General features: G+C 41.2%; 1 protein-coding gene across 2 annotated transcripts in view; it reads left to right on the top strand.

Moving 5' to 3' along the window:
* MME (membrane metalloendopeptidase) overlaps nt 1–11,073 on the top strand; it is a 58,494-nt gene extending 47,421 nt beyond the window's left edge. For both annotated transcript variants that reach the window (XM_068953886.1, XM_068953885.1), the window contains exons 20-23: nt 2,154–2,219; nt 5,731–5,826; nt 6,262–6,338; nt 9,615–11,073. In XM_068953886.1, coding sequence (XP_068809987.1) covers nt 2,154–2,219; nt 5,731–5,826; nt 6,262–6,338; nt 9,615–9,714 — 339 coding nt within the window. In that variant the 3' untranslated portion in view covers nt 9,715–11,073. The remainder of the gene's footprint in view (nt 1–2,153; nt 2,220–5,730; nt 5,827–6,261; nt 6,339–9,614) is intronic.
* The last annotated feature ends 6,128 nt before the right edge of the window (nt 11,074–17,201 follow it).

Below are 17,201 nucleotides of genomic sequence, written 5' to 3'. Positions count from 1 at the left end.
CATACACACACACATACACAAAGGAGAAAAGAGCAAAAGAGATTCTTAAAGATAATGGTAAAAAATCCACACAGATGCTGACTGTCCTGGAAGAGGCAGGATTTACATGCTGTATGAGAAACAGTCCTTGAAGCCTTTGCACTGACTTTGGCCCTCAAAGGCCAATTCCCTGAGAGAACAGAAAAAATAATTTATACGGTTGAAGCTGATTTCTCTGAAGCTTGATGCACTAATAATATATATCCCTATTGAAACATATCCTGCCTGCTGCTCTTCTCCACTCTGAAGTTTCTTGCACTGCTGCTCTTCTCCACTCTGAAGTTCCTTGCACTTTCCCCAAGACAAGCATCTGGACCACACAGCAAGAACGTCTCAGAAGAACCAGGGTACAGCAGGGGAGGAAAAGACGATATGCAGGTTTAGGAGAGGCAGTCAGTCTAGATGTGACTGCATTTCTGGCACTCTGCACACGTTTACAACGATAAAGCTTTCAGTGCAGTATTTGTTTCTGGAAGCTCTGACTTCACAAGCGTAGTTTGCAGAATCATGTCTGTTCTATGTCCCAATAAGATCAATGTTCCATTAACTCACAGAAACAGGCAATAGTTATGCTGGAATTATTTGTGCTGAACAAGAGCCCTGTCTGATTCCTACTGAATACAAGCTGCAAAACTGCCACTAGGAAGGGACAGGTACGTCTACACAGCACAACACTTCGCAGCATGTCATTCTGGGGAATGACCAAATGCTCTGCTAATGTATCCTCGTTGTTTCTAGTACACAATCTAGCTTTAACCACTTGAGAGAGAGCTTAATTATCTCTACAGTGATCCCGCACTGGTACCATAGTGATTTTACTGTTCCAGGCTGGCACTGCAAATATTTCAAAGGTATAGATAGCATGATTTCATCTACAGTTGTTGGCTGAGGTACCGATATTCTGTCAGCATAGGTACACACTACACACCAGGGCAGTTTTTATTTCACATTGCTGCATCTTCCACACAGCAAGTAAATACCAACTCCCGGCGATAATTACTGCACAGTAAAGAAAGCAAAGAGGTTCACTACAACAGCACTCAACTGCACTGCATTGTGAAAGACCAGTTACTTTCAACATCCACTTTGTTTATTTTGAACTTCATTAAAGAACCCTGCAGCGCTGAACTGCAGCACCACCTAATTCTGTAAGGAACAAAATTTCTCTTGGGTGGAACCTTCTGCAGTAAGTGGTGAATGAGAAGACAAGTACAAGGAGGTATTTCTCCAGCTACTACGGTCTATTTTTTACAGGCTGACAATACGTTCGGTCATATAGAATAGGGAAAAGATAAAACTCCCTGCCCTGAGCATGTCTTAATCTGTTTGCAACTGCTGGGACCACCAGAGTCCATTAAAGATAAAGGAGAAGAGTATTTCAACATCCCTTTATTTTTCTGCCATTTTTCCACACATCAGGTTTAATCTAACGATGACTCTTAAGTTTCATAGCTTTAGATATCACAGCCCAAGGTTTGGGCTAAGGGTCAAAAATATTTCTTAAAAATAAAATGACAGGTCCTCCGTTGCCAAGGCTTCATGATTTAGCGATGCTTTACTGCTTTACTAATACTATACCAGCTACAGAGTTATGTTCCAAGTATGCTGCTAAAAGAGCTACTTAACTTGCCTCATAAACAGCAGAAGACTTGGTGACTTTACAGCAGATTTGCTGATGCCTGTTAACTAATGATTTAAACTATCTGGAGTTTGGATTCCACTTGTTTCATGTTACTTGTACAGACGGATTCTGGCCTTTTCCTGTAACTGGAAGTGTGATAAGAAGCTGAGGGTTAAAGACATGGAGAAAATAGGAAGAATGAATGAACAAATGAACAGGCATCAGAAAGTCTGAGCAAAAGAGATAGAAAAGCCCAGAAAGCTGCCTGTATGAGAAGGAAGAGGATTAGGGAAAAGAGTTAATATCTGCCTGGGTTTTGAGACAAGGGAGGTAAAGACTTTTCAGAGATGTTAAGATAATCTTCGGCTAAAACTTCACAGTTTAAGGGAATTCTCCCTTTTAAAAAGGGAAAAAAGTGCAAAATGTGGCATTAAGCATACTGAAGAAACTCTTTACTTGGAGCAAATTATATTTTTCCTTTCTATCTTTACAGCTGAGTGGAATCAACACACTGGGAGAAAACATTGCTGATAACGGGGGTGTAAGACAAGCGTATAAGGTAAGAAATATCCATTTTTTTTTTTTTTATCTCAGCTGAAACCAACACAGATTAAGAAAATTCATTTCAGAGCCTTTGAAGAAGCAAGGTTTTTGTGTTAGGGACAGGACTGTACCTACTCCGTCGCTGAGGCATGGTTTAAAGCCACTGACTAGCTGTTTTTATTTCTTTCATCCTATTAATTATTTCAGAATAGGTATTATCTGTTCCTAGCATACTCTGGCTTTTTCAGCCCACTTGCTTTCTCTCTTTTTTTTTATTGTTTCCCTTTGCGAATAGGGAATTTGTAGAATGAAAACATTTAATGAATCAGTGTCACATTCGGACCTTCACCTAACTAAAGCGATGATACAGAACAGCTATCTGCCTCTGGCTATCTGTCTTCACCAGCTTTTGTTTACTCTGGGAAGGAGGGACAGAATGATGTTGTTCCCAACTCTATCCATAAAACAGTCTCTGCCTACATGGGACACTAGTCAGCACAGCCTGTTCAAAGTAGCATCTCATACAAGGGACTTGAGTGACCTGCGCAGGTATCCAAAGATGTCAGCGACTCCTGCTGGACTCCTCGTTCTAAGCTTTCCACGGGGAGCCTGTATGCTTTTTCTTTTTCCTTTCACTGTCTTCCTGAAACGGATACTTAGCTTCTTAGATTTGCCTCCTTTCAGACTGGAAGTAAAAACAAAGTAGAGGTTTTCTCTTTATGACTGCAGACTAAGAGCAATCAGCTCTTCCCTGCCCTTCTGCTGTTAAACAGAACTTTTACTTACCAATCTGATGCTGCAGGCCTTTATAACATGATGTTCCCCCTCCTTTCCTCAACGCTTTGTTCAACAGTGAAACATTCAACACTTTCGACAACTGCAGTGCTATGATTCCTCAACAGAGTGCCCCCTGGGATGCATGAGTCAACTCACGCTTTTCAAAGTTATCACCACAGCTTCTGCAAAGCCATCAGCAACACTTAGTTCACTGGAAACATAAATTTGTGAGGAAAAATTCAATTACTAAAGAGAGTTTAAAGTATGATTTGGCAGCCTAAAGGAGGTGTCAGTATGGCTTATTATATTAGTCTGACCTTCAATTAACAGAACATTTGTGTATAAACAAAACAGTCCAAACCCATGAAAGAATATACCCTGTCTGAAAGGAATGGGAGCAGCCAGAGGAATAAAGTCAGAATTTATTACAAAAAAAGAATTAGACATTCAGAATTATTATGACAGCATATAAATAACAGAAAAAAGGTCCGGAAAGAATTCTGAGAGCTCATCTAGTCCACTACTCCCTCCCTAGTAGGCAGAATCAACTGTATCTGTATCATTCAAACAGTAAGAGAGATTCCAGGACCCCCTGCTTGCAATTCAAGTGCCATTACAGCTTTGCTTACAGCAATGTATTCCTTTCTTTTCTGCAACCTTTTGCATATTTGAAGACTGTTACATACTTGAAGGCCAAGACTTCTCTCCTTTAGACTAAACAAACCCAGATCTTTCAATCTTTCCTCATAGGTCATGTTTGCTAGACCTCTGCTCATTCTTACTGCTTTCTTCTGGACTCTCTCCAGTTGATCCACATCTCTCTTGAAGTGTAGTGCCCAAAACTGGAGACAGTGCTCCAGCTGAGATCTGGCCAGTGCCAAGTAGAACAGAAGGATTATTTCACGTATCTTATATAAGACATTCCTGTTTATCCATCCCAATATGATCTTTGCCTTTTTTTGCAATACCACGGCACTGCTGGCTATCATTTGGCTTGTGAGCCACTAAAACTTCCAGAGTGCTTTCAGTAGGCCTGTTAGCCACTCATTCCTCACCTTGTACGTGTGCAATTGATTGGTCTTACTGTGTAGCTGTTCAACACTGAACACTTACACAATCTGAACACTTACTCAATTCATCAGCATTTTTCTATCAGTAATGCTATACTAACAATATAATTGACATACGGTCTTCATGAGAAACATGAGAAAGCAGATGTTCTCACTACTGAAAGGTTTCAAAGTCTTTGCAATTTATTAAAGAACAGAGCAAAACCTGTAAGTTTACTTCTAGTCCATTAAAAACATTCAAAATTGTACAAGGACAAAAATTCTACCTTTCATAATGCAGCATTAGATAAATAACAAAACTCTTTTCTTCACTGCAGAATGAGCTTTATGCTAGTAAAAACTGGATCCTGCGTTGTATTCCTGTCAAATTGAAATTCTGCATTGTACACAGGAAAAGGATACCTTACCCTAGGTGTATTACTTTAGATTCTAACCCAGTAGGTGGCAAAAGCAATATGCAATGCATTTACATAATTAACTTTTGAGAGAAAAACAAGTTATCTGGAAACAGAACAGCACACGTGTTCTATAGAAAAAGAGAAGAGAAAGATTTGTGCCACAGCTGAAGCTTGTTAACCCACACCTTTCCACTCTAATGGAAAGACTGAGAGTAAGGAGGAAAGATGAATAAACAGAGGAGGAACGAATCCTCTGGTCACATGTTAAATGCTTTGGAGATCACTTGTTCCTCCTCAAACAGAGGCAGGCTGGGGGACTCAGCACACGCAGTTAGCCAGGGGGACCCCCTCAGTACGCTGTGGGGTTTGCACGCAGGAGTCGCAGAACTACGTGAGACACTTCAACTGTGCTAGTTTCTGGGACTGCGCCTAACGGAAGCACTTGAGCATCGTACTTTTCCATGTGGGTCCTTACTACGCAAGGTGCATACTGAGGGTAATTGACAGTAATACCTGATCCAGAGAATCTACTGAAGAGCTGCGGAGGATGACTCTTCACATAGACAGTTAACTCTGAACTAACGACAGATTTGGAGGCTGATTTATCACACAGCTTGCCGTAAGATGACGTTAGAGAATCTCATAGCCGTTTTCAGTATAGAAGATACTGTGTTTTCGGTATATATTTTTTTTGAAATGGAACAGTCCTGCCTTATGCAGTCATTAACTAATCATTAATCCTGTGACTTTCCAGAAAATATATAAACAGTTCAATGGAATTTGATACATTAATTATTATAAAGCTTGCTCAAGTACAGCACTAACTCTCTGTAGCTAATAATAGCTACTTCAGAACACAACTGTCCTCCTTTGCATTCTTAAGTTTTTCCCTATAAAAAGATGCATAATCTAGTTATCTGGTTTACCCGTCTTTCTGAAATTACTCCATTAACTTTTTCTTTTTGTACTATAGGAGATTCCCTTCTTTAAGCTTGTTTCTCCTATTATTTAGTCCAATACAAGTCAGGCAGTTTCACTAAACCCAGTATAAAACACTACCATAAAGTCCATTCAGTGAGAAATCTGCCTTGATAAAATCAGGCCACTGGTATTCCAATACTAAGAAACGGCTCCTCCTTTTTGTGCTTAAAGGTGGCATGCAGGAAGATGGATGACTAACATAGTCCATGCTGAATTGTGTCAAAGACTCAATGTTCCTTCTCTCTTCATTTCAACAGCGTAAACAGGAAGCTTTAACATTTCTACTCAATTCATTTTGCAGGCCTATGAAAATTTTGTGAAAAAGAATGGGAATGAAAAACTTCTTCCTGGCCTGGAAATGAACCATAAGCAGCTGTTTTTTCTGAACTTTGCACAGGTATGTTACACTTCTTGATTGAAGGCTGTAAAAATAAATAAAATCAATCAATCAATCACTCTCAGTTGTGGTTTAACAGAAAATCAGAAAGAGTAGGCTGGATTTTTCAAATTTAATAAGAGCTGGCTAGATTTATTAAGCTGCGCAGTGTTCACTGCAAAGTAGAGAAAATGAAGTCCTCTTGGGTAATTTTCGTCTTCCCTCCATACACGAATACATCCAGGAATAAGTCTAGTAGGCAGTTTCTTGTGCCCAAGTGCCTCTGAAAGTTTGATGATAACAATATTCTTTTTGATAGAAAATACATTTTTTCTTCACTATGTTCTAATGTGAAATGTATTCTCCTAGCATTAAGTATTCCACAGTGAAATGAAAGCAGGTCTCTTCCTGAAAAATCTTGTTTCTAACAAATCCTTTTCTCTGTTATGTGCACAGGTATGGTGCGGAACATACAGACCAGAATATGCCATCAACTCCATCAAAACTGATGTACACAGCCCAGGCAAATTCAGGTCAGCATGTGTAATAGTCTTCAGCATAAGTTATGAGTGCAACACAGCTTTTGACTATAGATTTCAAAGAACCTTACGGCAAGGGGTAGGTGTCGTTTACCAGGGCGGATTTCAGCATATACAAAACGTACTCTGAAAATGGTTCAGAGAGCCACAGAGACTGGCCCTCTAGACATCACCGCATTAGCACAGCTTTGCGCTGACAGAAACAATCCTTCCCAAAGAGCTCCACAGCAGAATGTCCTCCCCCATGAGACAGTGCAATTTAATTCTGCCCACAATACTGAGAAGCTTTGAACACTCTTTGTCGCAGGGACACAGACAACATCACCTGACTTCTCCATTACCTAATGCGCATGAGAGCTATAACAGAGTCCGGTCACTGTGCCTGGGAGCCAGGGTTCTTACAGAAGTCTCTCGACTCCCATGACAGTATTTGTAGAAATAAGTGATAAAAGCAATAGTTCATGATAGGATTCTTATTAGGATCACAGGCTATGGACAAAATTCTGTCCTCCACTGAAGATAAAGGCAAAATCTCCAGTCATTTGGGGAGTACAAGGATTTTACTCTGCCAAAGCATGAAGAACAATTCATCTTCCCATAAACAAGAAAACAGACATGAGAGAGAAAGGTCCTTCTGTTGATAGCCCTTGTCTAAAGATGCTCAGTTAGAATTAGAAACCCCTCTGCCATCTAGAAAGATTTTTTTGTTTTTGTTTTATTCAGAGATGATTGGTGCATCTTTGGTGCGTTACTTCACAGTGCCTGCAATCCCAAAACTGGGGCACTGCTCTGCCAGGTGTTACTCAAGATCACTATCTGTTCTCTCTTGCAAGGGTAGAAGTGAGTTGTAGGTGGAAGATCACTTACCCTCAACAGTAACAAACCCATACGCTGTAGCGCTGCAAGCAAATCCGTACACTTTGCCGTGTATATCCTTCAGCCTTCCCAAGAATAAGGTGGGCTTGACGACGAGAGACACACATAAATACAGGATGCTTAGCTGTTGTCCAGTGTGGAAGTCTCGTTGCCAGATTAGGATCTTTTCGATCTAACTTAAGCCAGAAACTTAAGCCAGAATAACCTGTTCAGCAGTAATTTATCAGTGTTTTTGCTCTAGTAAGTCTGTCTGGACAAGTCCCATGAGCTCAAGGAGCACAGTAGACACCACAACATCTGCTGACTTTGAAAGGCTGTGTGTCATCTCCAGGATTCACATACACAGTAGCCGATTTCTTTTCTGATACAATTCAGCACATTAATTCCAATATCTTTCAATGGCTTTTCACCAAAGAGTCATTCTGTTTATCCCACATACTCAAATATTTGGTGAAAGCAGCGACTGTTCCTTCAGTTGCCATGAAGTTGCACTTCACTGTGGGTGGGTTTTTATACTATCAGCAGATCTCCCCCAGAGGCAGTCTACGCATAAAGTCCTACAATCAGCTGACTTTGGTCACAATGTTAATGAGGCTCTGCAGCAGTTCTTCCGAACTTTGCCTCCTCTTTGCATAACTAATTTGTGTGATTCCTGAGCCCTTTAAGTTCAGTAGTTATGCATCTTTGTGTAATTATATTTGTGTATATTCTGGATCTATAATGTTACATACTGTGCTGTTCTTACATCAACATGAAAGGCTATACACTTTATATCCAATTATACAAGTATTCATGACAAATCATACTAGTATTTCTAGAACTTCTCAATTTTCAGGATTAGGCCCACCTTAGAGGTCTAAAACAGAAAACATTTCTGTTCAACAGAAAACAAACAGTCACAATGGCCCCGCAATGTGCTAAGTTTTATTTTACGCCTGCTACACCGACTGCGGACTATTTCTCTTTACAGATACGGCAGGCCATCTTCATAAACATTGTTATTTGCATAGTAAAAATTTTAGTTTACGGACTGACAGCTCTGAGTACTGGACAGGTAGAAACTTATCCACTAAAAAAAAAAAACCGACCACACACGTAACAAGAAGACACCTTAGATTAGGTAATCATCACAGGAAGGTGACAGAATTGAAGTATTTTTTCAGAAAACGTGCACCTGAGTGTTAACACTCAGTATTAAAACATAACAAGTGCGATAACAGTCACAGGTCAAGCCCCGCTTAGGTACCAAACCTCTATGGTCCTAGGGACATTAGTGAAGGAAGCAGAATTCCTATTCCACTGGCATTCTTTTATAACAGATGTAAATAGTGTAGTATTATTTTGCTCTGTTTCTGGCAAAATCCCAGTCTAACGGTTCTAGTCCTGGAAATGCTGAAGGATTGCTGCATCACTTAAACATACGAGGGTTTTTTTTTTTTTTTTTAAATCATTTCTCTGCGCTATCTCCTGTACTGCGGCTGACTTCTGAGGCCAGTTAGCAAACACTTTCGGTTTTGAACTTGCAGAACCAGTCATATTGGTACAAACGTCAGCCTCTCAACTTAAACTGTTTCTGCTCACCACTTCTGTGGACGCTTCCTGCTTCAGTTGAATCTTATCATTACAATTATTCACAGAATAATCACAAATTATTCACAGAATAAGTTCTTCAAGTCATTCCTGATACACAATCAGCACGGATCAGTATCTGTATTTGACATTTAAAGCTGAAGTTGTCTTCCCACGTAGGTATGTGCATGGCGTATCTCCCTTCCTGAAGGAAGGGGCAATTCCCAGCATACGTGTTCAGATATGCTCAGTTACACATTTAAAAACTGCTTTAGCTGGATAGTCTTCATAATCACTTGAAACCGCTGTTTGCATGAGTGTTTTTTCCAGGAAATTTATTCACTGGAATATCTGTGGAGAATGTCCAGAGAAGCAGTATGATCTCGGTTAAACCTGACTGGTTTGAAAATATAAATGAATGTTCGCTGGAAAGTTGCACAGCATTCCTCCCTCCACCTCAGGGTTTTGCTTCCCTTTCCCAGGGGACCTGTTATACAGCCATAGCTATGAAAAATCTTCAGTGAAAACTGAGGACAGGCAATGAAACCTGTTGCTAGTAAAATAAGTGGAAGCTTTGTAAGAGCCATCAGGGAAAAAGGAACAGGCCTTATGGTTTTGGGGCTTGCAACAGAAAAAGTACACAGACTGAAAACACAATATTGCCACCATTTGAGGTGAAAGGAAAGCACTAGTCAGAGCTTAGAAATACAGGCATTTCCCACAGTGTTTTAAGATGAAGTAAAGAAGTTACAAAATGGGAGTGTTTTGTCTGTTTTAAACAAAGAGAATTAGTAAGGCCAAAATGTTCCTGTTTTGTTTTAAAAGGGTCATAGGATCATTGCAAAACTCTCCGGAGTTCTCTGAAGCATTTTCATGCACCAAGACAAACTACATGGATCCTGCTAACAAGTGTCGAGTTTGGTGATGGAACTGTAAACGTTGCATCTCAAGAAGCCTTCCAGAAAAAGAAATTCTAAACTAATTTTGGGAACAGGAGGAGGGAAGAAAATTGAGGGAAATGCGCTAGAAAAGTCATGGTAATTACTGGCAAACAGACAAACGTAAAACAATCACGCATCAAAACAATCTACTTCTCAAATGAATAACTAATACCAATGCAGCAATTAGCTGCTCTAGCTGACTGGCTGCTTTTCCTATGACTGAACCTTACGGAATCTAAATCACTTGACAGTGTACAGTAACGTTTCACTCACAGTTAATCCTGTGCCCCACTGGTCAGCAGGTTTGGGGAGGGGGAGAGGGAGGGGGATTTTTTTTAAATGTCAAAGTAGAACACTATCTCCCACTGCTCTGAGAACGTGTGCTTCTGATCAGATAGAGGAAGGAAATATTAGGCAACACATTGTTTTAGACACCATAATAAGACAATGAGGTAACAGTTTATATCAAAACCGTCAGACTTTACACCCTCTGCTGTTACAATAGATCCGTTCTACCAAATGTTTTCATTTTTACTTGAAACCACTTATATAAGAGGAGTCCAAAGACCTGTTGTAACTAAGTAACTTCTCAGTGATTATTCCACTGTGTTAACTAAAGTCGCTATTTACATGAGTTCATCATTTACTGCTTTCCAGCCAAACTAAAACCGTAGGTAATTTATTAATTTTTCAACATATAATCTGCAATATTGTGCTCAAAGACCCTTTCACAATTTTCTAAGATTTTTCTTGCTTTCTCTAAAGGTTGGTCTTTTTTTTTTTTTCAAGTTTCTGTAATGTATAAATCATAGTTTTTTTATTTAATTTGGAGCTACACTTTTGACTTGAAGTATTGTAATATATTTTCTCAGTGGCTGCCTAGAACTGGGAAATTTGAGTTAATCATGCACTAAGGTAAAGCCTACAAAATTGAGCTCTCCAACTGAATATACCAGCTTCCAAGTTTTCAGACTGACCTTCTCAGTGTCTGGGGCCGAATCCCGCACGTACTTTGTACATGTTCTGATTGATGTCAGTCCTCACATGAGTAAGTTTGCATAGCTGCTTGCAAGAATGAAGCTTTAAACAAGACAGGTAAAAAGCTTTAAATCTGCAATAATAGGTATTGAACATCCTCACGCAGATTGCAAAAGAACTTACTGCTTTGTATATCAAAGCAAATTGAGACTTCCAAAAATAGGTACCAGATACCTCAGATGACTGCTGCAACAGGTATATTTAAAAACCTATGTTCCTTTTAGCTTTCTGAGTTTGTCATCTGATAAAAAACATTTTGATAATAAACTGAAATGATGAGTCAAATGCAATGTGTGTTTCTTATAGGAAGCATAAAATAAAACAAATACATTCTCTGTAAATAAATTCCTGCATCTGCCCCAAACACAGCATGTCAACATCTGTAAAAACTGACAAAAAGAAAATTCAAATAATTTTACCCTACTTTAAAAGGGATGTTTACAGGCTGCTTAGTACCCAAGGAAATCACGCTAAAATTGCCTGCAATAAACTTGCTCTCACAAGATTCTGCCCCAACAGTCTGGTAAAGAAAACACAAAAATTGAATCCTTGTCAGGAACTCCCAGCAGGAAGAGCCACGCTTAATGCAGGAGCAATAGCGGAGGCGTTCAGTAGCAGCCCATACAGCACCAGTGCTGCTGGCAGCATGCCAGCTGTATCTTCAGTTTCTAAGAAGCAATAGAATGATCTTTCTTTGTGGTACACCCCTGATGGCTCAAGCGGCCAAGTGCGGCCACAAAGCAAGTTCCTACAGACCCTTCTGAACGCACGGGATGTCCAGAGCTGCAAGAACCTCACATCCACACTGTTCTTTGTCTACTCACTGTTTTCTAAGTCCCTCCTGACCACAAAAGTGAAACAAATAGTGAAAAGGAGCAGGAGTTACAGAAAGATGGAAGGAAGAACAAAAAGATGTGTAACAGGCTTTTCCCCCCCCTCTGCCGGGCTCCTTTCTTCACTCCTCTCTGTGTATTTGTCACAGGTCTTTTTACACTCTTCATCATTAACTTGATTATGTCCAAATGAAACTGTCCTTTACACGTTCAGGGCCGCACAACTGTAAGACAGGAAGTACTACTGTCCCCATTTTACAGATAGATAGAGTAACATTTGCCAAGGAGACAAAAAAAATTCAAAACGTAACCAGTGAATTATTAAGTACAAATTAATTAATATTAAATGCATCTAAATCACTAAATATAGACTCTCTAATAACTTGTGAATGGAATAGCAAATAGAATATATCCTGTATAAAAATGTGGGTAAGTTGATACAGGTAGATAAACTGTAAGATAAATTCTGTTTAAGAATGAATCAGCAATGGCTGAGCTACAGCTAGCTTTTTCGATAGGCTTGTTACTTTTTTTTCCACTGCCTGCTAGGCAGCCAAAAAGCTGGGAGAGAACATTTACTGTTGAAGATACATATTCCTGCCTCTCATTTTCAACAGCAGGCACAGTATATAGCCAAGAATTTTCCACTTGTGAATGACCTATACACACATAAAAATAGCTACATCTTCTTTGATGCTAACTCCTGATCTTAGCTCTTTTAATGGAGCAGGAAAGGTGAATTCATACGTACTACCAAAGATAAGGTCATTTCTTTCACAGTCACAGTAAGAAATAAAGCTCTCCTTACAGAAAGGACCCAACAAAGCCGTGGCCAGAGCAGCAACAGATACTGTTTGATGAAGCAAAACCTACACACGTTTGACAGTCAGGTTTAGGCAAGTCTCTGAAGCTCAGCTTTCACATTCATGAATGACAAGACTCCCTCCCACAAGCCCCCATTTCGTCTGCCTTCCTCCCCCCCCCCTTCCCCTCTCCTCATCTGATTTATTACAGACTATCCGCTTATAACAATGAGCTAGGAGTTTGGAAGGGTACGTGTAAAATATAAACCAAACATAAAACATATGACAAAGTGAAATAGCAAAGTTTCACTAGTCATTGTTGACTGTGCTGAGAGGCCACAAGTGTCCTGCTCTTATTACATAAAACCAAGCAAACGGACATCAACGAAATACCTACAAAGACACTGTGCTTTGATCTAAGTATTTCTGTGATTAAGAAAGGTTAAAAAAAAAAAGGGGGGGGAGGAAACCATCTGGACAAGGTAAGAACCTAAACACTCTTAATTGCAAAAGTCATGTTCACATTGTCTATACATCTAAACACTTCAAAAAAAAAAAAAAAGAGTCACCCTAAGAGATCTCCTCATTCATTGCTCTGTACAACTGTGTTAGCAACACTAACCACAGGCTCAAACATTTAGGAGTAGATGAGGCCACTAATCTACTTATACCCCCCTTTTTGAGGTAGGTGGAAAAATAAAAGTAGTCTTGGCTATACTCCTTGCCAAAGCCACAGAATGGTTGACGCTGGAAGGGACCTCTGGAGAGCATCTAGTCCAACCCCCCTGCTCCAGCAGGGTCACCTAGAGCACACTGCTCTAGGATCGCGTCCAGATGGCTTTTGAATATCTCTAGGGAAGGAGACTCCACTACTCCACTACTTCTCTGGGCAACCTGTGGCAGCGCTCTGTCACCCTCACAGTAAAATAAGTTTTTCCTCATGCTCAGACAGAACTGCCCATGTTTCAGTTTCTGCCCGTTGCCTCTTGTCCTGCTGCTGGGCACCACGGAGAAGAGCCTGGCCCCATCCTCTTGACGCCCTCCCTTCAGAGACTTGGACATGTTGATCAGATCGCCTCTCAGTCTTCTCTTCTCCAGGCTGACCAGGCCCAGCTTTCGCAGCCTTTCTTCAGAGGAGAGATGCTCCAGTCCCCTCATCATCTTAGGAGCCTTTCGCTGGACTCACTCCAGGAGCTCCATGTCTCCCTCGTACTGGGGAGCCCAGAACTGGACAGAGTGCTCCAGGTGAGGCCTCCCCAGGGCTGAGTAGAGGGGCAGGATCACCTCCCTCCACCTGCTGGCAACACTCTGCCTAATGCAGCCCAGGAGACCATTGGCCTTCTTGGCCACAAGGGCACACTGCTGGCTCATGGTCAGCTTGCTGTCCACCTCGACTCCCAGGCCCTTCTCGGCAGAGCTGCTTTCCAGCAGGTCAACCTCCAGCCTGTCCTGGTCCATGGTCCATTCCTCCTCAGCAGCAGGACCCTGCACTTGCCTTTGTGGAACTCCATGAGGTTCCTCTCGGCCCGTCTCTCCAGCCTGTCCAGGTCCCTCTGAATGGCAGCACAGCCCTCCGGGGTATCAGCCACTCCCCCCAGTTTTGTATCGTCAGCAAACTTGCTGCGGGTGCACTCTGTCCCTCCGTCCAGGTCACTGATGGCTAAGTTAAACAAGACTGGACCCAGGACTGACCCCTGGGGGACACCGCTAGCTACAGGCCTCCCACTACATTCTGTGCCACTGACCACAACCCTCTGAGCTCTGTCATCCAGCCCGTTCTCAATCCACCTCACCGTCCGCTCATCCAGCCCGCGCTTCCTGAGCTTGCCTATGAGGATGTGATGGGAGACAGCGTCAAAAGCCTTGCTGAAGTCAAGACAACAGGCAGGCAACATCCACTGCATCCATCTCCCCTCATCTACCCAGCCAGCTGTCCCACCACAGAAGGCTATCAGGTTGATCAAGCATGATTTTCCCTTGGTGAATCCCTGCTGACTACTCCTGATCAGCTTCTTGTCCTCCACATGCTTAGAAATCGCATCCAGGAGGAGCTGTTCCATCACCTTTCCAGGGACGGAGGTGAGGCTGACTGGCCTGTAGTTCCCTGGGTCCCCCTTGCCCTTTTTGAAGCCTGGGGTGACGTTTGCTTTCTTCCAATCCTCAGGCACCTCTCCTGACTCAGAACTACATGGAGTTATGACTATCGAAGTAAGCCCTGGTAGGAAATGATCACGCTCTAGAGTCAAGAGGAATCAGAGTAATCGAGACTCTGCAAAGACATGCCTGAATCTCAGTATTTCCTGATATTACTTCTGGGGCAAGGTATATCGTACAACACATCACCTGTTCAGGATTCTCCACTGTTTTTACCTAGAAGTTATTTAGCATATCAGCTAAGTATAGCAAAGGTGAATGGTGTCATTTCAAAATATCCAGACATGTTAGAAATCCATGGCTTCCGTTATCTTTCCTAAATTTTGTGTATTGCCTGCCCTTCTTGTCCTCCGGTATTTGTAAACTGATGACTTCAGTGAGAATTCCACATGAGAAATGGACTGCCCTGTTAGCCCAAATGAGAAATCTCTACCAAGCTAGGACTATAAATTCACCAACTTGCTGTAATGCCACCTTAACTGTATGGCCCTGTCTGAATCGCAGAGTTCCACCGAATTAACCATAAAAGAGCATTTGAAAGCGCAGGCCAGGAACTTAAGAATGCATTAATGACAATGCTAGAAAATAGCTCTAGAGGTAGGTGTTACTGGGGTTCATCAGGGAGATGAAACGTATACCATATGCTCTTCATGAACAGTAAAGATAGTCTAAAAGGATAAGCACTGGAGGGCAGCCTTTGGGGGCTTTCCTAAACTGGAGATCGGTTGTCCTGGAAGGAAGGATCTCCAGGTGCCTTTCACATCCAAAGGAAAATTATTTCATTTGCTTGATTTGGCATCAAAGCAGTCATTTCTAAGCACCAAAGCAGATTTTGGCCCCAAGTTTTAAAACGGATCTTCTATTTAATTTGTGCTGGCACCTGGTGACAATAGGTCCATATCAGCATTTAATATAGAACTAAAATGTAAAATGCATGTCTCACACCAAACCTAAGCCAGTAGTAATTGTGATTTCCGCACCCATACAAAAGTGAAATTTTGGCCTTCATAAAAGCAGCGTAACACTCGTTCAGAAGTGAGTGATTTGACATTAAACAAGCAGTGACGATCAGAACATACCTTTCACAGCTTGCAAACTAATTAAAGCTAGCAAGGCTTTTCCTTCTCTGAGTGGTAATATATCAGGGAAGTATTTATAGATATGACACGGAAAGCTTTTTCCAAAGACTTCAAAAAACAACAGACGAGGCTGAAGGACACATCGCTCTTAACACAAAATTTGTATTTTACTGCTTCTTCAATTCTACATTTAAACACTCTGGAGTTGGAGTTCAACTGTTGTGCAAATGCACTGGTTCTATCTAGCATTTCCATGAATTCCGCCTGAGGCGCCCAAATTCACTGCTGAAAGTTATAACAACAATAAACACAGTATCAGTAATGGAAAAACTGTGCTGCTAAAGCGCTTGCATTTTCTGTAAATTTCACAATCCCCAGCTACACTGCCAAAGACTATTTGTTTTCATTTTACTGACAAGGACAATTACAATCAAGTAGGCATGAACAACAGAGAAAGGAACAATCTGTAACAATGTGTACAAAAAACTAGTACCCTATGAAGCGTTTATCAGCGCTTGTCAATGTTCAAAAGCAAAAAGTTTAAAAAAAAAAAAGCCAGTATTACCTCAATCGAAGGCATAGACTTTCTGGAAGGGAAGCATTGGGGGGTGGGGGGTGGGGGGTGGGGGGGAATATTCCACACCTGCAAGAAAGAAAAATATGTTTATATCTAAGGATTATTCAAATTGCTCTTGATTTGTGGTTGGCAATGAGACATCCCTTCCTTTTTTGATTCTTCTACTTCACCTGTCTTGATAGTTTTATTCTTGGTGTGTATTTTCCAGATACTTAAGTCATCCCCTTTCTGTACTGCCTCAGAGATATCAATTCTCGCAGGTAACCACCTTCAGCCTTCTCCTTTGTTTTCTGCCCGTTTAAGCTCTTAACTTCTCCCTTGTTCAAACACATTCATGTGGATTTTGACACAAAAAGCAGTTTGGGGTTAGGCAGCACGCGTAGATTTAATTCTTAAGCGCAACATCTTACAAGTCACAACACAACAGGAACATCTGCCTGTATCTATTTTGTCTAAGTACTGGCAGATTGACCTGGAGTTGCAAATATAAGCCCCAGTCAATCAAAAGATAACGTACGATCAAAGGATGCAAATACTTGCTGTGTAAGCAATTAATATAACACAAACATTGGTTACGTGCATCACCTTCGCACTCTATCAGGAAAATAAAGTATGAAACTATCTAAAAGAATGAGATAAAATAACCCCTTTTCATTCACAAGCTGTGTTTTAGTTTTTCAACACTACTAAAGACTACACAACATGCATTTGGCTTCAGAGAACCACTTACAGTGTTTGTCTGCATGCAGACTGCTGTAAGTTCAGCAGGATATATACCTGTCAGTCTCTAGGCTAAAGGAGGGTCACCTGAGGAATATTACAGTCCCTCTCCCTGGAAAGCTTGGTCTTTGGCATATGCCACCTACTCTTCTGGAAGATTTAAAGTTCTGTGGAAAGCAATACGACGTTAAGGGAAAAGTTGGAAGGAATATAACAACTTTCTCGTGACGTGTTTCACGTTTTTTCTTTTCACTTGAAGTGTCAGAC

Source organism: Struthio camelus, chromosome 9 (assembly GCF_040807025.1).
Source record: "Struthio camelus isolate bStrCam1 chromosome 9, bStrCam1.hap1, whole genome shotgun sequence".
NCBI classification, from domain to species: domain Eukaryota; kingdom Metazoa; phylum Chordata; class Aves; order Struthioniformes; family Struthionidae; genus Struthio; species Struthio camelus.
This window is presented reverse-complemented; position numbering and strand designations above follow the sequence as displayed.